This window comes from Panthera onca, chromosome C1 (assembly GCF_046562875.1).
Source record: "Panthera onca isolate mPanOnc1 chromosome C1, mPanOnc1 haplotype 2, whole genome shotgun sequence".
NCBI classification, from domain to species: Eukaryota; Metazoa; Chordata; class Mammalia; order Carnivora; family Felidae; genus Panthera; species Panthera onca.
Genome location: NC_138346.1, coordinates 33,237,174 through 33,258,500, shown reverse-complemented (window position 1 = coordinate 33,258,500; position 21,327 = coordinate 33,237,174). Strand labels below are relative to the sequence as shown.

Sequence of the window (21,327 nt, the reverse complement as noted above, 5' to 3'; positions counted from 1 at the left end):
CAAAATCCTCGAGGAGAAAGCAGGCAAAAACCTCTTTCATCTTGGCCACAGCAACTTCTTAATCAACACATCTCCAGAGGCAAGGAAAACCAAAGCAAAAATGAACTGCTGGGACCTCATCAAAATAAAAAGCTTCTACACAGCAAAGGAAACAATCAGCAAAACTAAAAGGCAACCTACAGAATGGGAGAAAATATTTGCAAACGACATATCAGATAAAGGGTGAGTATCGAAAATCTATAAAGAACTTATCAAACTCAACACCCAAAAAACAAATAATCCAGTGAAGAAATGGGCAAAAGACATGAATAGCCACTTCTCCAAAGAAAACATCCAGATGGCCGACTGACATATGAAAACATGGTCAACATCACCATCATCAGGGAAACACAAATTAAAACCTCAATAAGATACCACCTCACACCTGTCAGAATGGCTAACATTAACAACTCAGGCAACAACAGATGTTGGTGAGGATGCAGAGAGAGAGGTTCTCTTTTGCACTCCTGGTGAGAATGCAAGCTGGTGCCGCCACTCTGGAAAACAGTATGGAGGTTCCACAAAAATCTAAAAATAGAATTACCCTATGACCCAGCAATTGCACTCTAGGTATTTATCTAAGCGATACAGGTATTTTGTTTTGAAGGGGCACATGCACCCTAATGTTTATGGCAGCACTGTCAACAATAGCCAAAGTATGGAAAGAGCCAAATGTCCATTGATGGATGAATGGATAAAGAAGATGTGGTGTGTGTATGTATGTATGTGTGTGTGTGTGTGTGTGTGTGTGGATATATACATATATATATATATATATGTATATATCCACACATATATGCAATGGAGTATTACTAAGCAATCAAAAAGAATGAAATCTTGCCATTTGTAACTACGTGGATGGAACTAGAGGGTATTATGCTAAGCTAAATTAGTCAGAGAAAGACAAATATCATATGCCTTCACTCCTATGAGGATTTTAAGACACATAACAAATGAAGGGAAGCAAGGGAAGGGAAGCAAAAATAATATAAAAACAGGGAGAGGGACAAAACATAAGGGACTCTTAAATATGGAGAACAGAGGGTTACTGGCGGGGTTGTCGGAGGGGGTACGGGCTAAATGGGTAAGCTGCATTAAGTAATCTACTCCTGAAATCATTGTTGCACTATATGCTAGCTTGGATGTAAATTTATAAATAAACAAACAAATAAATAAATAAATGGAGGGTAAATTCTGTTTTGTATTTTCTACTACAACAAAAATGTGGAGGGAGTGCTGTGGTGAGAAAATCTTATCTTTTTTTTTTTTAATACCACTCATCATTGTAAAGACTGAATCACACAAAAAGCAACAACAATGGATGCTACATCTAAGTAGAAATTCTGATTAAGACCTGGACTTGTGCGCTGTCGCAAAGTGTCTCCTCAGAGACTGCTTAATAACTGCATGAGAGGATAAAATAACATAAAACGGTAATTATTTAAGAGAAAAAGTACACAACACTTTGAATGGGTGGCCAAAATTAACATTATCAATGAAGGAGAAACAGACTGCATAAACCTTACATCTGGAACCCTGAGACAGGAGGGTCACCTGTGTAGTATTCCAGTCAAGAATGAAGAACCTGAATTTAATCACAATAAAATTCAGATAAAACTGAGATAAGAAATATTCTACTAAAGATAAAAAGCAGTGGAGCAGAGGGACTATATTGTATTAAAATTCCCATGTTCAAAAGTCAAAGAAAAACTGTGGAAATGTTTCAGAATAAAAGGGACTAAAGAGACATGGCAACTGAATACATCATGACCCTAGACTCTCTCGGTCCAGAGGGGGAATGTGCTACAGGGGACATTATTGGGTCAACTCACAAAACTGGAATACAAATACATGGTTTGCTTTGTACAAAATACATTAACATTAAATTTCCTGAAGTTTACAAACCATACAGTGGTTATGAAAGAAAATATATCTGTTCTTAGGAAATACAAACTTAAGTATTTTGGGGTAAATGGTCATGATGTATGTAACTCACCCTCAAGTGGTTGAGAATAAAATAACACATGAATCTCACACACACACACACACACACACACACACACACACACACCCTACATAAAGCAAAGTACTAACAGTAGATGAATCCGGATAAAGGGTATACAGGTGTTCTTTGAGCTATTTTCACTTATGTAACACTTGTACATTTGAAATGCTTTCCAATCAAAGTTTTTAAAAATCAACATTAGTGACTAAGATTATCATGTATCTAAAATCCTGACAGAGTATCTGTTTTCTATGCATACCCTACATAGTAACTACAACATGGACCAGTTCTGCAGACAATAATATGGTAAGTACTCAACAAATGTTAGCAATTACTATGTACCAGGTCCTATGCTAAAGGCCTGAATGCACTCTTTGTCAATGGGCATCTTGTAATCAAAGAACACCTTCTATCTTAATGGTATTATCCATTACCAACAAACCTTAGTACAAAATATTTAAAAAATTAAAGTATAGAATTTACTATGACAAGTTCACAATTTCTATTCAATTTTTTCTATTCTGAGGGATAGCCTGGTATAACTTTCATTTTAATTCATTATGAACAAAATATTTTCCTGGACAATATGAGGCAAAGACTATAAAGTAATTCTTTTCTAAATTTATGTGACTGAAACTAATTGTTAATATGATAATAAAGAACAGAAATAAATAACTTACACTTTGTTAATTTCCTTGGACTCTGTGAAGGCACTGGCTGGTTATCAGTGTGTGAAAGAGGAACTTCTAATCCCCCTTCAGAGGCCCAGCCTAGCGGGGAGGGAAGTAAGGAATTATCCACTGTTAGTCAAATAGGAAGTAGCATCAGAAAAGACAAGAAAACGTAAAAATATCTAATGAGTACTTTAATCCTTCTACTAGGGTGTGATTCTACAATATAAGAGGCAGAAAATACTTAAAATGTATCTGCAATTATGTAGTCAAATCATCAAGTTTATTTCCAGGTAGAATTAGATCAGACTTCCTAACAGTTTTCAAAGTGGTTTTGATATAAATATACAAGTGTTCTTTTTAAATAATTGCAGATATATAAGGCATAGAAAGAGAATTTCTAAGGAGTTGGGAGAGAGGAAATACACCTGACAATTAGAATCTTGAAAACTTTAACTATGTTTATACCCTTGGACTCAGTAATCTTACTCCAGAAACTTACTTAAAGGAAGTTATTTAACTGAAGGAAAAAAAAGTACATGTATGATGAAGTTTTTTGCAGCATTATCTATATAATGAAAAAGTCAAAAAAGCAAGGAAGGAATTTAGCAGATTATAGAAGATAAATGTGACAAAATGCTATGCAGTTATTAAAAAGTATCATTATGAACAAGCTCAACACCCAAAAAACAAATAATCCAGTGAAGAAATGGGCAAAAGATATGAACAGACACTTTTCTAATAAAGACATTCAGATGGCTAAAAGACACATGAAATGATGCTCAACATCATTCATCATAAGAAAAATACAAATCAAAACCACAATGAGATATCACTTTACACCTATTCAGGAAACAGCAGATATTGGTGAGGATGTGGAGAAAAGGGAATGCTTTTGAAATAGTGGTGGGGGGCGCCTGGGTGGCGCAGTCGGTTAAGCGTCCGACTTCAGCCAGGTCACGATCTCGCGGTCCGTGAGTTCGAGCCCCGCGTCAGGCTCTGGGCTGATGGCTCGGAGCCTGGAGCCTGTTTCCAATTCTGTGTCTCCCTCTCTCTCTGCCCCTCCCCCGTTCATGCTCTGTCTCTCTCTGTCCCAAAAATAAATAAAAAACGTTGAAAAAAAAAATTAAAAACAAAACAAAAAAAAAAGAAATAGTGGTGGGAATGCAAACTGGTACAGCTGCTCTGCAAAACAGTATGGAAGTTTCTCAAAAAATTAAAAATAGAGCGGTGCCTGGGTGGCTCAGTTGGTTACACCTCCAACTTCAGCTCAGATCATGATGTCACAGCTCGTGGGTTCGAGCCCCATATCAGGCTCTATGCTGACAGCTCAGAACCTGGAGCCTGCTTTGGATTCTGCAACTCTGTCTCTCTCTGCCCCTGCCTGCTCACACTCTGTCTCTCTCTCTCCCTCTCTCAAAAATAAACATTAAAAAAATTAAAAATAGAAACACCCTAAGGCCCAGCAATTGCACTACTATGTATCTACCCAAAGAATACAAAAATGCTGATTTCAAGGGGCACATGTACCCCAATGTTTATAGCAGCACCATCAATAATAGCTAAGTTATGGAAAGGGCCCAAATGTCCATCGACTAATGAATGGCTAAAGAAGATGTGATATATACACATACATACAATGAAATACTACTCGCAATCAAAAAGAATGAAATCTTGCCATTTGCAACAATGTGGATGGAACGAGAGTGTATTATGCTAAGTAAGTCAGAGAAAGACAAATATACAATTTCACTCATATGTGGAATTAAGAAACAGATGAACATAGGGGAAGGGAAGGGAAAATAAGACAAAAATAGAGAGGGAGGCAAACCATATGAAACTCTTAAATACAGAGAACAAATTGAGGGTTGCTGGAGGGGAGGGAGGTGGGAGGATGGGCTAAATGGGTGATGGGCATTAAGAAGGGCACTTGTTGGGATGAGCACTGGGTGTTATATGTGAGTGACTATTCACTGGGTTCTGCTCCTGAAACCAATACTACACCATATGTTAACTAAATGAAATTTAAATAAATTTTTTTTAAAGTATCATTATGAGGGGCACCTGGCTGGCTCAGTCAGTGGAGCGTGAGACTCTTGGTCTTGGGGTTGTGAGTTTGAGCCTCATGGTGGATGTAGAAATTACTTAAAAATAAAATCTTAAAAGTAAAAAGTATTATGAATATGGTGAAATATTTTCTGTAACATGAAAAATTATTTAGTTTATAATTAAAACACAGCAGTAGAAAGGAATATAAATTATCCTGTCTACTACCTTCCTTGTACAGAAGAGATCATTTGAAGCCCATGTTCTTACTCAGGGTTCCTAGAACACAGATCTTCTAACTCAGGGCAGCTCACTTTCCTGGTTTACATTACAGGAGAGAAAGAAGTAGACATAAAGAAAAGGTGAATCAAGTAGAAAGAGTCCTGTACTAGGAGGCAGAAGACCAGATTTTGGTTCCCTCTTAATTGTTTAAACTGCCTAGTTATCTTGAACAAGACACTCATTAAACACTGAGTATCAACTGCCTCAGTCATTGCATGGGAACGTCTGTCAGCCTGCAGGCAGGGACCAGAACAGATGTTCTAAGTGATAAAGAAATATTGTGGATAATGTATTGCCAGAAAATAAGAAAAGAATTCAGTGCTGCTAGAGATGTGGCAAGTTAAGGAGAAAGAGCAAAAGGTATTCACGTGGAAAATGAATCTGTTTGTAAATCTTTATTAGGTCAGTTAGATATGTATGCAAGAATAATTGTTTTCTAAAATTTTATAGCAAAACATCTGAATTATCCTAGATAGAGTGCCTCTTTATCAAATAATACTGTCCTTTCTTCTAGGTTAAATTCTTACTGAGTGATTTAACTGATTTTTATTTTATCTTAGCTTAGTTTTTTTATTTTTTATTTATTTTTAAATATGAAATTTATTGTTAAATTGGTTTCCATACAACACCCAGTGCTCATTCCAACAGGTGCCCTCCTCAATACCCATCATCCACCCTCCCCTCTCTCCCACCCCCCATCAACCCTCAGTTTGTTCTCAGTTTTTAAGAGTCTCTTATGTTTTGGCTCCCTCCCACTCTAACCTCTTTTTTTTTCCCCCTTCCCCTCCCCCATGGTCTTCCGTTAAGTTTCTCAGGATCCACATAGGAGTGAAAACATATGGTATCTGTCTTTCTCTGACTGACTTATTTCACTTAGCATAACACTCTCCAGTTCCATCCATGTCGCTACACAAGGCCCTATTTCATTCTTTCTCATTGCCACGTAGTATTCCATTGTGTATATAAACCACAATTTCTTTATCCATTCATCAGTTCATGGACATTTAGGCTTTTTCCACAATTTGGCTATTGTTGAGTGCTGCTATAAACATTGGGGTACAAGTGCCCCTTATGCATCAGCACTCCTGTACCGCTTGGGTAAATTCCTAGCAGTGCTATTGCTGGCTCATAGGGTAGATCTATCTTTTAATTTTTTGAGGAACCTCCACACTGTTTTCTAGAGCTGCTGCACCAGTTTGCATTCCCACCAACAGTGCAAGAGGGTTCCCGTTTCTCCACATCCTCGCCAGCATCTATAGTCTCCTCATTGTTCATTTTAGCCACTCTGACTGGCATGAGATGGTATCTGAGTGTGGTTATGATTTGTATTTCCCTGATGAGGAGCGACATTGAGCATCTTTTCATGTGCCTGTTGGCCATCTGGATGTCTTCTTTAGAGAAGTGTCTATCCATGTTTTCTGCCCATTTCTTCCCTGGATTATTTGTTTTTCGGATGTGGAGTTTGGTGAGCTCTTTATAGATTTTGGATACTAGCCCTTTGTCTGATATGTCATTTGCAAATATCTTTTCCCATTCCATTGGTTGCCTTTTAGCTTTGTTGATTGTTTCCTTTGCTGTGCAGAAGCTTTTTATCTTGATGAGGCCCCAATAGTTCATTTTTGCTTTTAATTCCCTTGCCTTTGGGGATGTGTCAAGTAAGAAAGTGCTGCAGCTGAGGTCGGAGAGGTCTTTTCCTGCTTTCTCCTCTAGGGTTTAGATGGTTTCCTGTCTCACATTCAGGTCCTTTATCCATTTTGAGTATATTTTTGTGAATGGTGTAAGAAAGTGGTCTAGTTTCATCCTTCTGCATGTTACTGTCCAGTTCTCCCAGCACCATTTGTTAAAGAGACTGTCTTTTTTCCATTGGATATTCTTTCCTGCTTTGTCAAAGATGAGTTGCCCATACTTTTGTGGGTCTAATTCTGGAGTTTCTATTCTATTCCATTGGTCTATGTGTCTGTTTTTGTGCCAATACCATGCTGTCTTGATGATGACAGCTTTGTAGTAGAGGCTAAAGTCTGGGATTGTGATGCTTCCCGCTTTGGTCTTCTTCTTCAAAATTACTTTGGCTATTTGGGGTCTTTTGTGGTTCTATACAAATTTTAGGACTGTTTGTTCTAGCTTCAAGAAGAATGCTGGTGCAATGTTGATTGGGATTGCATTGAATGTGTAGATTGTTTTGGGTAGTACTGACATTTTAACAATATTATTCTTCCAATCCATGAGCATGGAATGTTTTTCCATTTCTTTATGTCTTCTTCAATTTTCTTCATAAGCTTTCTATAGTTTATAGAAACTATAAACTAGCCCCTTGATCTCTGTAGCAAGAGATCCTCTATGTCCTCTACACTTTTTTAAATCCCAGCGATTAATTTTATGACTATTATTCTAAATTCATGGTCTGTTATATTACTTAAACCGTTTTTGATCAATTAGTTAGCTGCCGCTACTTCCTGGAGTTTCTTTTGAGGAGTATTCTTCTGTTTCGTCATTTTGGATAGTCCCTGGGGTGGCGCCAAACTGCAGGGCACTTCCCCTGTGCTGTCTGGAGTAACTTGTGTTGGTGGGCGGGGCCACAGTCAGACCCAATGTCTGTCCCCAGCCCACTGCTGGGGCCACAGTCAGACCCCTGTGTACCTTATCTTCCCCTCTCCCAGGGGCAGGACTCACTGTGGAGTGGTGTGGCCCCTGTCTGGGCTACTTGCACATTGCCAGGCTTGTGGTGCTGCTTTGATGGGATCTGGCGTATTAGCCAGGGTGGATCCGCAAGGTGCACAGGGGCAGGAGGGGCCCTGCAGCACCAGGAGGGAGGCAGACCCTCAGAGGGATGGATGACAGAAGCACGGCACTGAGTGTTCGTGAGGTGCAAGGAACTTTGGTGATGGGAACTGGTTCCTTTGGGATTTCGGCTGGGGGATAGGAGAGGGATATGACGCTGGCCAGTGCCTTTGTTCCCCACCACCGAGCTGATCTCTGTCTTCCAGGGCTTAACACCTCTCCCTCCCGGTGTCCTCTTGCCCTCCCAATCTCCAAGCAATCCAATGTTGACTTATAACATTCCAGATGTTAAGTCCTGCTGGCTGTCAGAACTCATGCAGTCCAGCCCCTCCACTTTTGGAAGCCAGAATGGGGGCTTTGCCTTGCTGGGTAGGCTGCCCCTCCACACACACCCCCCCCCCCCGGCTCCCTCCCACCAGTCTGTGTAGTGCGCACCGCTTCTCAGCCCTTCCTACCCTCTTCTGTCAGCCTCTTGTCTACACTTGGCTCCGGAGAGTCTGTCCTGCTAGTCTTCTGGCGGTTTTCTGGGTTATTTAGGCAGATGTGGGTGGAATCTAAGTGATCAGCAGGACGTGGTGAGCCCAGCGTCCTCCTATACCGCCATCTTCTCCCCTATTCTCCTTAGTTTAGTTTTTTCATGTTTATTTTTGAGAGAGAGAGAGAGAGAGAGAGAGAGAGAGAGAGACAATGTGAGTGTGTATGCATGCACAAGCAGGGGAAGGGCAAAGAAAGAGAGGGACAGAGGATCTAAAGTGGGGTCTGTGCTGACAACCAAGAGATTGTAACCTGAGCCAAAGTCCAACACTTAGCCTACTGAGCCACCCAGGCACCTCTATTTTAAGTAGGCTCTATGCCCAATGTGGGGCTTCAACTTATGACCCTGAGACCAAGAGTCAAATGCTCTAGCAATTGAGGCAGCCAGGCTTCCCTAACTGATATTTATTTTATTTATTGAGCTAACTTTATGCTGTTGTCATAGAAAGGACAAAGATAAATCACCATACAGATTGTGTCCTTGAAATACTTGCAGGCTGGACAAAGTATGATGGTGTTGCAGACACGGTATGAACAAAGTATTTTAATACAAAGTACAATGCATTAAGACACTGTTAGGTGCTGTGAACCATTTTCTCAAGGATAAAATCTACTAGGGGGTGAAAGATAGGGACAGAAGGCAAGATGAACTATGATCACAGCCATGAAAACATATAAAGCACTATGCGAGGCCAGAGGTGGCAGAAACCACTCCACTGGGCAGTACTGAAGAAGTATTCAAGGGTTGGTTGGCCACCATGGAGAAAATGCTGGACTGGGAACCTAAAACACAGGCTCAAGCCTATGTTTTATTACTGAACATCATAAGTCAAAGCAGCAACACAAGCAGTGATGTCTCAGAGGGATCTAAAAATAGTCAATACATTTACAGAAAATGGAAAGGATTGTGGGTGCCTGGGTGACTCAGTTAAGTGTCTAACTCTTGGTTTTGGCTCAGGTCATGATCTCACGGTTTCGTGAGTTCGAGCCCCAGGTTGGGCTCTGTACTGACAGTGTGGAGCCTGCTTGGGATTCTCTGTTTCCCTCTCTCTCAGCCCCTCCCCAACTCATGTTCTCTCTTAAATGAATGAATGAATCAATGAATGAATGAATGAATAAATAAATAAATAAATAAATAAATTTAGAAAAGAACATATAAGTATTTTGAAGTAAGGTAAGAGATAAGAGTGGAAATGCAGGCACGGGTTTTACCCTAGAGCCCATGGTCCTTCACTGTAATGTAAGCAGGGTGCTGACATCAGAATCTGCTTCTTGGAGAAAGAACTCTTCCATGAAAGCATGGAAGATGACCTGGGGTTTGGGAGGTCTGGTAGGAGGACTCTTACAGCAGCCCAGGAAACCAAACAAGGCTCTAAATGCCTCTGATAATAGAGGAAGAAAGGAGAAGCATGAAATTGGAGACATATTTTAGAAATAGAATTGACAGCACTTAGCAACAAATATGGAAGTGGGGAGCAAAATGACTCCCAAGGTGCTAGGTTGATTACACGTTGCTGGGACAGCAGGTCAGTAGAGGGAGTCCCTGACATAAACACAAAGCAGAGGGCCCTTTCCTCAGGAAAACAACCTTCCCCGGCTTTCTACCACAACCCTCCAGTCCTGCTGCCTTGCCCAGGAGTTGCCAGGATCTACTCTAAACCCACAGGAAGAGAACACACCAAGCTTTGCTAGATGGAAGAAACAATATGACCTGCCATAAGTAGGGATAACTTAGCAGGTCAAGAGTTTAAAATAAGACACTGATTTTCTATGTTGAGAAGACATCTGGGAAAGTCAATACAGAAAATGTGGGGTTTGGTGGAGGTGGGAGGAAAGCAGCCCTTTTTTCAGTCTTACTGATATACTCCAGTAGTAATATTTGTTATTTTTTTCAGTTGATGCGTGTGACTGCAGATTTTATCTAGTAGTACTAAAGTTAAAATCAATATCCTTGTTGATTTTAGCATCCACATGCACATAGTTTTGCTTCACAAGGATAAAATAAGTCATGGGTGTCCAAATGTTTCATAGACACTTACTGTTGAAAGCTCCAACAGCATGAAGGCCAAGATCAAAGAGCTGTGAAGGAAGGAATCGTGAAGAATGAGCAAGAGGCTCAGACCCCACAGAAGGCTCCTGGAATGTGAGGCTGGTGCCGGGGCTCCCAAAGGCAGTCTGGCATTCTTGGGTAAATTCACTAGTACTTGAAGAACCAGGACTTAGCAGGTTGTTCAGAAATGAGAATTCCTTCTCAAAATCATCTTCCAGTGAATCAACAGGTAAATCTTTTGCAACTGTTGAATGAAAATAAAAACAGAATGGCTCTTTTCTTTTCGAGGAAAGGAGAGTAAAATGTAGGGCAAATCAAATTTGGTTCACTGTTCTTATACATTAACATAATTTTTTAACAAAATTTTAGTGAACAATTAAACTGACTGGAAGTTTACATGAAATTATTTCTAATTGGGTAGGCTATAGATCAAAATGACCACATTTCACAATGAAGATACAATAGTCATGAATATCTAAGTGTGAAATAATGAAGCAGCCACTATTTAGGGCAGAAACTACAGGGGATGCAAGAAGTAGAAACAAATTAATGATCATAGAATTTAATTATTTAATTAATTACTCTCAGTAAAAAACAGTAGACTTTAATATACCACTCTCAGTAAAAAATATGCCCAAAAGGTAAAAGTAAAGATATAAAAAATCTAAACAGAGTAATCACTAAGATAGGTTTTGTAAATAAACCTAACAGAAAATACACTTGGACTGCCTGGCTGGCTCAGTCAGTAGAGCGTGTGACTCTTGATCTCAGGGTTGTGGGTCTGAGCCCCACAGTGAGTGTGGAGATTACTTAAAATAAAATCTTAAAAAAAGAAAAAGAAAATATATTTTCCTCTCAAGCACACATTGAAAATTCACCAAAATTATACTAAAGCAAACACATAAAAATCAATAAGTTTCTTAAAGTGGAAATACTACAAACAACATCCAAGAAAGTGAAGTAATTTAAAAAATGAAACTGAAAAACTAAAAGGCTCTTCCACTTGTAAATTTAAATACATTCTATTAAACAACTATTGGTTGAAAGGGCAATGGAATTTCTGAAAAATAATAAAAAAGGCATTTCATGTTATAATCCATGGATACTTAAATAGCAATTAATAGAGAAAAAATAATCCTGAACACCTTTACTGATAAAAATGAAAAAGGCTTCCAGCATGATAGAGTGGGGAAGTCTATGGACAGGCATACCAGTTTTTAAATAACTGGTAAAAAATGTTTAAAAAACAATCATTAAAGTCTCTAGAAATTGTTCCAAGGACACACATCAAATGAGGAAACACCTACTCAAGAAAATCTATTAAAATTCAGACTACGATAAGTGAACTAAGAACCATTCCCTTCCCAGTTAAGCAAGATGGAAATTCCACTCTCACCCTGTATAGCCAAGAACATAGGGCTCCTGCTCCCACAAGTCTCAGTCAAGAGTTATGTTCTCAGGAGGGGCAGGGTATCAGCATTTCATATCCTGTCCTCACTTACCTATTGGCTAAGTCTGGACAGTACAATCAAGAGGTGCAAGCTCCCATTTCCCACCCAGATAACAAGACCCCAGTCATAAGATTGAGACTATGATTTGGGTGTGGCATGCTGAGAATACAGGAGCCCTGGGTCATGTGACCCTGCTCATAATGTGGTAGTTTCATTCAGGAAAAGGCAGGCCAAAAAGACCTGAGATTACCATCACCCTCCTCACTTAGCACTCAGCTCCCAGAGCAAGGATCTCATACAGAAACATGTCATTGTTTTCATTCCCAGATAAAGCCCTAACTTAGAGATTTTGCCTGGAGAGAGAAGCAGACTATGAAATAGCTCCAAATCTTGTCCCAAAGAACTGACTTCCTTTGCAACAAAGTACAGAGAAATTCAAGCCTAAGGATACTCCCCAGAACAGTGAAGGCTGTGGTGAAAAGCAATTGGGAAGAGATTGGAAGACTCATTGGACATACAGGCTAAAATGTAGGCCAACTAGTTTACCTGAAAGAATCAGGGAAAAAGCCAATGGGGACGAGCCTACCTAGGTAGGGTAAGAATAAATCTCAGTGACCTTGGAAAATATCCTCTCACAGGAGTCCAAATTTTACTGGTTTTGTTTGTAGAACAATCTATGATCCAGAGCATTCTTAAAAATAATAAATCAATGATATGGAAATTAGTGGTGTTTAACAGCTGGGTGTGATCAGGGAAAGGGACTGTCAAAGAGAACCCTTACCAAAACAAACTGTCATCCCAGGGTGACTGTGGGTAAACCTAATTCTGTATTCCTTTTCCACTGTTGGGAGCTGAGGGGCTGGGGGAGGGGGGATAGACTTCACCAAAATAATCCAGCCTGTCACTAAACAAATAAAGCAAGCAAATAATAACAACAAGCCCCAAAGGAGAAGACCAGTAGCCAAAGTTGCTAAAATGTATTATCTAAAATGTCCAGTTTCCAACAAAAAACAGTAAGGTAGGCCAAAACAAACAATAAATAGTAAAGTATGACCAAAGAATGGCAAGAAGGCAGGAACTCAAACTGCCTGTGAGAGCAAACCAAATGTCATATTAACAGGCAAAACCTTCAAAGCAACCCTTATAAATACATTTAAAGAACTAAAAGGGGCGCCTGGGTGGCGCAGTCGGTTAAGCGTCCGACTTCAGCCAGGTCACGATCTCGCGGTCCGTGAGTTCGAGCCCCGCGTCAGGCTCTGGGCCGATGGCTCGGAGCCTGGAGCCTGTTTCCGATTCTGTGTCTCCCTCTCTCTCTGCCCCTCCCCCGTTCATGCTCTGTCTCTCTCTGTCCCAAAAATAAATAAAAAACGTTGAAAAAAAAAATTAAAAAAAAAAAAAAAAAAAAAAAGAACTAAAAGACAGTATGATTAAAGTAAAGGAAGTGTGTTCATAGATAGGGTAATTAACTAACTAGATGGAGAGAATCCTCTCACAAGGTAAACATTATATCAGCACACTTCAAACATCTTACAATTTTATTTATCAATTTTACCTCAGTAAAGCTGAAAATTTTGTTAAAGCAATCTTTAAAAAGCAAAGGAAGGTGTTGTGACAATACTGTATCAAATAGAGAGTATCAATAAAGAGTCAGAAATTACAAAAAAGAACCAAATAGAAATTGTGAAGTTGAAAAGTACAGTAACTGGGGCATGTGAGTGGCTCAGTCAGTTAAGTGTCCGACTCTTGATTTCAGCTCAGGTGATGATCTCATGGTTCATGGGATTGAGCCCCATGTCAGGCTCTGCACTGGCAGTGTGGAGCTCTCTTGGGATTCTCTCTCATCTCTGCCCCTTCCCTGCTTGCGTGTGCACGCTCTCTTTCTCAAAATAAATAAACTTAAAAAAATTTTGTTTTAAAAGTACAATAACTGAGGGGCACCTGGGTGGCTCAGTCAGTTGGGCATCCAACTTCAGCTCAGGACATGATGTCACGGTCCGTGAGTCTGAGCCCCACATTGGGCTCTGTGCTGACAGCTCAGAGCCTGGAGACTGCTTCTGATTCTATGTCTCTGTCTCTGCCCCTCCCCCACTCACGCTGTGTCTGTCTCTCTCTCTCAAAAATATATAAACATTAAAAAACTTAAAAAAAAAAAAAGTACAATAACCGAAATGAAAAATTCACTGGTGAGGATCACCAGTAGATCTGAACTAGCATAAGAAAGAATTAGCTAACTTTAAGATAGACTGACAGATTATGCAACCCAAAGAACTGAGAAAAGAAAAAAGAATGAAGAAACATGCACAGTATCTAAGTGAAATGGCGGGCCAACATCAGAAGTAAGAGTTTCAACAAATTTCAATTGAATTATTCAATAATTCAATAAGAGTTTCAATTTGAAACAAGTTTCAAAAGGATGGCGGGGCAGAATTTGAAGAAATAATGGACAAAATGTCCCAAATTTGTTGAAAACATCAATGTACTCATCCAACAAGCTTAATAAAACCCAAGTAGAATCAATGTAAAGAGATCCATATCTAGATACTTCATAAGCAAACCACTGAAAGCCAATGATAAGGAAAAAATCTCCACATTCACAGACTGGAAGGAACAATATTGTCCAGATAGCAATCAACTCCAACTGATGTATGAATTCAACATGATGATTGTAAAATTTATATGGAAATGCATACAAGTTAGAATAGCCAAAACAATTTTGAAAAAAAAACCAATGCTGTAGGGGCACCTGGGTGGCTCAGTCGGTTAAGCGTCCGACTGCAGCTAAGGTCATGATCTCGTGGTTTGTGAGTTCGAGCCCCACCGTGGGGCTCTGTGCTGACAGCCTGGAGCCTGCTTCCAATTCTGTGTCTCCCTCTCTGCCCCTCTCCCGTTCACGCTCTGTCTCTCTCAAAAATAAATAAATTTTTAAAAAAAGAATGTTGTAGGACTTATACTACCTAATTTCAAAATTTACTATAAAGCCACAGTAATCAAGACAGTAGGGTACTGACCAAGGTCAGGTATATAGATCAGTGGAACAGAAACTAGAATCCAGAAACATACCCTTACATTTTTTTTGGTCACTTGATTTTAACAAAAATGCCAAGAAAATACAGTGAATAAAGGAATATCTTTTCAATAAATGGTACTAGTACAAGTAGATATACATATGCAATAAACAAAAACAAAAATAAACCTTACCTACCTCACACAATACATGAACTCAAAATGATCATAGTCCCACAGATAAGAGTTAAAATTATGAAACTTCAAGAATACATAAGAGAAAATCTTTGTAATCTTGGGTAGGGAGATCTAGATGTGATACCAAAAGAACAACCCATAGAAGAAAAAAAATGTTAAGTTGAACTTCATAAAATTAAAAAAATTTTGTGTTTCAAGAGGCAAAATTGAGAAAATAAGATGACTAGAATATTTACAAGTCATATGTCTGACAACTTGTATGAAGAATAATTGTGCAATTTAATAATAAGGTAAATAACCCAATTAAAAAATTGGCAACAGATCTTAACAGATTTGTCAACAAAGATATACGAATGGCCAATAAACACAGGAAAAGATACTCAACATCATAGATAGAGAAATGCAAATTAAAGCCACAAATTAAAAGCGCTAGAATGTACATGATTAAGAAGATAATACCAAATGTTGACAAAGATGTGGAGAAACTAGACCCCTCATACTTTGCTAGTGGGAATGAAATAGTAGTAGAGCCATTTTGCAAAACCATTTAGCAGTTCCTCAGAAAGATAAAGTCAAATTTGCCACATAACCTAGCAGTTCCATTTCTAGGGATCTAACCAATAAAAATAAATCTTATGTCTATACTAGGAGAAGTACTTGAATGTTCACAGCAACAGAATTACAACAGCCAAAAACTATAAAGAGTCCAAATGTCCATCAACTGATAAATGGATAAATATAATGTGGTATAACCATACAATGGAATACATTCATAAATACAAATAAACTATAGTTAGCAAAATGTGGTGTATACATATAATGGAGTATTATTCAGACTTGTAAAGGAAGAAAATTCTGCAATATACCACAACATGAATGGATCTTGAGGACATTATGCTAAGTGAAATAAGCCAGTCACAAAAGGACAAATACTATATGATTCCACTTACATGAGGTACTTGGAATAGCCAAAATCATAGAGAACAAAGGAGAATGTTGGGTGTTAGGGGCAGAGGTGGGGGAATGGGTAATTATCATTTAATGAATACAGACTTTCAGTTTTATAATGAAAAAAGTTAGAGATGGATGGTGGTGATGGTTGCACAATTTAATACCAGTATACACTTAAAACGGGTAGGATGGTAAATTTTATGTGTATTTTTCAATAAAACAAGGGGGGAAAAAGTAATGAACTACTGCTATTTGCAACAACATGGATGAATCTAGAAAAACATTAGGCTTAATGGCAGACATAAAAAGCCAGACACAAAGGGCGAACTTTTGTACAATTTCAGTCCAGGAAAGGGAAATTTAGAGAGACAGAAATCAGATTAGTAATTTTCTAGGACAGAGTGGGAGCAAGGATTATAAACAAGTACAAGAGGCTTTTGGGAAATATTCTAATATTCACTGAGGTGATAACATGCACAACTCTATAAATTTACGAAAAATCATAGAATCTTACACTCAGAATTGGTAATTTTTAGGTATTTAACTTACACCTCAATAAAGCTGTTAAAAATCAAGATTTTATACAAATCTATACAAATATCTGACAATCTAGACAAAACAAAGAATTTGAGAAAAATATAATTTGCTGAAATTGATTTTAGTACATATAGAAAGGTTAAACAGAACAATTTCCATTGAGAAGAAAACACAAAAAATGCACCAGGCCTAAATGTCTTCACAGGGAAATCAACTGCAATGCAGAATTAGTAAATAAAATATCAACAGATTAATGCACAATGACAAAGCTGGACTTATAACTGGAATGCAAAGATGGTGTAGTATCAGGAAACCTATTAATATAATTTATCATATTAATACATTTAAGAAGAAAAATCAAATAACTGCTGGCATAGATATGGAAAAAGCTGTTGGAAAAATTCAACAACCATTCCTAATAAAACTCTTAAGAAATTAGGAGTGTATGGATACTTTCTTTTTTTCTAGTTTATTAATTTTGAGAGAGAGAGAGACAAGGAAAAGAGAGACAGAATCCCAAGCAGGCTCTGTGTTGTTAGCGCAGAGCCCAACATGGGACCCAATCTCATGAACCATGAGATCATGACCTGAGCTGAAATCTAGAGTTGGACGCTTAACAGACTGAGCCATCCAGGCACCCCATGGATACTTCTTTAACGTCACAAAATCTATACCTCATTTCAAAAGCCAACATCTTAATTGATTCAGAAACATTACAGGAACTTCCACTAAAATTAGGAAATGCCCACTAATATTCAACTGGTTCTGGAGGTAGTAACCAATGCAATGAAACAAAATAAATCAATTACAGTAACAAGAACTGGTAAAGAAAAAACAGGATTATATCTATTTGCATATGACATGATGGTATACCTGGACAATGCTAGAAAATCAATGCTAAAACTAACTCAAACTATAAAAAAAATTCTAGGTAGCAACATATAATATTAACATACAAAAAGTCAATAGAATTTTGGGGCACCTGGGTGGCTCAGTCTGTTAAGCTCTAACTCTTTGATTTCCGCTCAGATCATGATCTCACAGTTGTAAGAGAGAGGCCCATGTTGGGCTCCATGCTGAGTGTGGAGACTGCGTAAGATTCCCTTTCTCTCTCTCCCTCTGTCCCTCCCCAGCTTCTGCTCTCAGTCTCAAAAAATAAATAGATAAATAAATATCAGAAGTTTAAAAAAATCAACAGCATTATTTATATACACAAATTAATAACCAGTTAAAAATATAATGGAAAGGGGTACCTGGCTGGCTTAGTTGGTAGAGCATGTGACTCTTGATCTCAAGGTCATGAGTTCAAGCCCAACATTGGGCATAAAGATTATTTACACACACACACACACACACACACACACACACACACACACACATATATGTAATGGAAAAGAAAACCTCACTTACAGTGACAACAAACAAGATAAAATACTGAGAAAAAACAAAACTGTTCAAAACCTATATTTAAAAAAACCTGTATATAAAAGATACACAAGAAAATTTTAACAAATAGGAAAAATGTCCCTTGTTTCTGGTTAGGATGCCTCAGCACCATCAAGCTGTCAGTTTTTCACATTTAATATAATCACAATAAAAGGAACAATGGGTTTTATGCAGCTGGACAATATGATATAAAATTTATATTGAGGGGCACCTGGGTGGCACCTGGGTGCTCAGTTGAGCATCCGACTTCGGCTCAGGTCATGATCTCACAGCTCATGAGTTCAAGCCCCGCGTTGGGCTCTGTGCTGACAGCTCAGAGGCTGGAGCCTGCTTCGGATTCTGTGTCTCCCTCTCTCTCTACCCCACCCCTGCTCACACTCTGTCTCTCTCTCTCTCAAAAAATAAACATTAAAAAAAATTTTTTTAATTTATATTGAAAAACAAACATGCAAGAATAGCTAAGAAAATACTGAAAAGGATATTAGCCCTACCAGATATAATAACACAAAAGAAAATTTCAATAATTAAAACCACATGGCATTGGTACATGCACACATCAATAAAATATAAATAAAGTCCAGAAACAGACCTAAATACAAACAGAAACCTAGTATATGATTGGAAGTCATCTCAAATTACTGTGGCAAAGATGGCATTTAAAAAAAATGATATAAAAGGATGGCCACTTATAAAAGAAAACATTTAATCCACTGCTAATACCATATGGCTAAATAAACTCCAAATGAATTGGAGGTCTAAATGTGGGGGCACCTGGGCGGCTCAGTCGGTTAAGTGTCTGACTCTTGATTTTGGTTCAGGTCATGATCTCAAGGTTCGTGAGATCAAGCCCTGAGTCTGGCTCTGTGCTGACAGTGCAGAATCTGCTTGGGATTCTCCTCTCTCTGTCTGCCCCTCCCCACACTCATGCTCGCTCCCTCTCTCTCTCTCTCCTCTCTCTCTCAAAATAAATAAACATTAATAAAATAAATAAATGTAAAAAAAGTACACGAATACTAAAAGACACCATCAATGAATTTTTCTAACCTGATTCTTCATATGACAAAAATCAAATCCAATAAAAGAAAAGACTGATAAATTTGACTACACTAAAGTATTTTTAAAAATTTACAAGGCAAGAAACAACCACATGAAAAGTCAAAAGACAAATGACAAAGCGGGAGAAAATATCTGCAACATAACTGCTTGGGGAAGATATTCAAGGTAGTTTCTACTGAGTGTCCACAACTGCTAGATAGCGGAGGTACACTAGACCGTAAGATAGACATGGTCCTCACAGTTACACAGATACATCTGGACAAGGGCCCAAACATACAAAACAAATAATGACTTCAGTTCCACTTCAGTGTGCTACAAAGTAGAAGCACAGGTATTGGATTCCTGTATAGAGAGACCTATACAGGTTTTAATGTTGAGGAATTAAGTATTAAATTAAAGAATTTTAAATAATACATTATCCATTTATATGATGAAATTATAATTTCTTAACCATTTTCAGAGTTAGAAAACTGAGGTGCTCCAAATTCTCTTATTTGATAATGGTTTTCCTTGTGATCTTTGGCTGCTGAAACAAAAGCACATAAAAGGTAAGTTGAACAAGGACAAATTTAGCATGCTTATTTGCTGTTAATATTTTGTAATTATTGGTTTAAGTGTTCAATTGGCCAAATCAGTTTATAATTTATATATATTAAAAGGGAGATATATTTAATATATTTATATTATATTTATATTTATATTATATATATATATTTATATTTAATATGTATTAAAAGGGAGATGTAAAAATTTAAAGAGCCATATATAAAGATTACATTTGTGTGTATGTGTATATACATGTACATATGTGGGTACATATGTATATATGCACACACACACACAGATGGTTCCCTACTTACAATGGTTTGACTTACCATTTTCTGACTTTATGATGATGCAAAAGAGATACACATTCAATAGAAACTGTACTTCGAGTGCTGAATTTAATATTTTCCCCGGGCTAGTGATATGCAATACAATATTCTCTTACGATTCTGGGCAGCAGCAACAAGCCACAAATCCCAGTCAGCCATGTGATCACAGGGTAAACAACCGATACACTTACAAACTTCTGTACCCATAAAACCATTCTGTTTTCAGTTTCAGTACAGTATTCAATAAATTACACAAGATATTCAACACTTTATTATAAAACAGGCTTTGCGTTAGATCATTTTGCCCACCTGTAGGCTAAAGTAAGTGTTCTGAGCACATTTAAGGTAGGCCAGGATGAGCTATGATGTTCAGTATGTTCGACGTATTAAATGCATTTTGACTTACATTTTTTTTGGTATAGAAGAGAACATACATTTTTGATTTTTTGATTTTTAAAAATGTTTTCATTTATTTTTTATTTTAATTCCAGTATAGTTAACATACAGTGCTATATTAGTTTCAGTGTTCAGCTTACAGTATTTTCAACTTATGATGGGTTTATCAGGATGTAACTACACCTAAAGTTAAGAAAGATCTGTAACACAATAGATACAACTTATATATATAAATATAAATATATATATATACTGTATATGTGTATGTATGTAACGTGTATATACATATTATATGTATATGTATGTATACACCTATACATACGTGGCTCTGTGCTGACAGTGCAGAATCTGCTTGGGATTCTCTTTCCCTCTCTCTCTGCCCCTCCCCACACTCATGCTTGCTCTCTCTTTCTCTCAAAATAAATATTAACAAAATAAATAAATGTAAAAAATAAAAGTACACAAATACTAGAAGACAGCATCAATGATTTTTTCTTTTTTTTTTTTTTTTTTAAATTTTTTTTCAACGTTTTTTATTTATTTTTGGGACAGAGAGAGACAGAGCATGAACGGGGGAGGGGCAGAGAGAGAGGGAGACACAGAATCGGAAACAGGCTCCAGGCTCCGAGCCATCAGCCCAGAGCCTGACGCGGGGCTCGAACTCACGGACCGCGAGATCGTGACCTGGCTGAAGTCGGACGCTTAACCGACTGCGCCATCCAGGCGCCCCTATCAATGATTTTTTCTAACCTGAGTTTTGCATATGACAAAAATCAAGATCCAATAAAAGAAAAGATTGATAAATTTGACCACATTAAATTATTTTTTAATGTAATTGTAATAATTGTAATTATTCAGGTCCTTTGTTATATCTATGTTCCCTTGAAAGTTAAAAGTTTTCACATTCCATGTAAATTGGTATAGCCATTATAAGGAAAACAGTATGAATATCTCCATATTAAAAACAGAACCACATATGATCCAGCAATGCCACTTCTGGCTATTTATC

At 37.9% G+C, this 21,327-nt stretch overlaps 1 protein-coding gene across 4 annotated transcripts in view; it reads right to left on the bottom strand.

Annotated features, from left to right (window-relative positions):
- ICA1L (islet cell autoantigen 1 like) overlaps window positions 1-21,327 on the bottom strand; it is a 90,370-nt gene that overhangs the window by 19,645 nt on the left and 49,398 nt on the right. For 3 of the 4 annotated variants that reach the window (XM_078451005.2, XM_078451003.2, XM_078451004.2), the window contains exons 11-12: window positions 10,395-10,649; window positions 2,725-2,814 (exon numbers count right to left, since the gene is read on the bottom strand). In XM_078451005.2, coding sequence (XP_078307131.1) covers window positions 2,725-2,814; window positions 10,395-10,649 — 345 coding nt within the window. The remainder of the gene's footprint in view (window positions 1-2,724; window positions 2,815-10,394; window positions 10,650-21,327) is intronic. The other variant, XM_078451006.2, reaches the window with a different exon arrangement.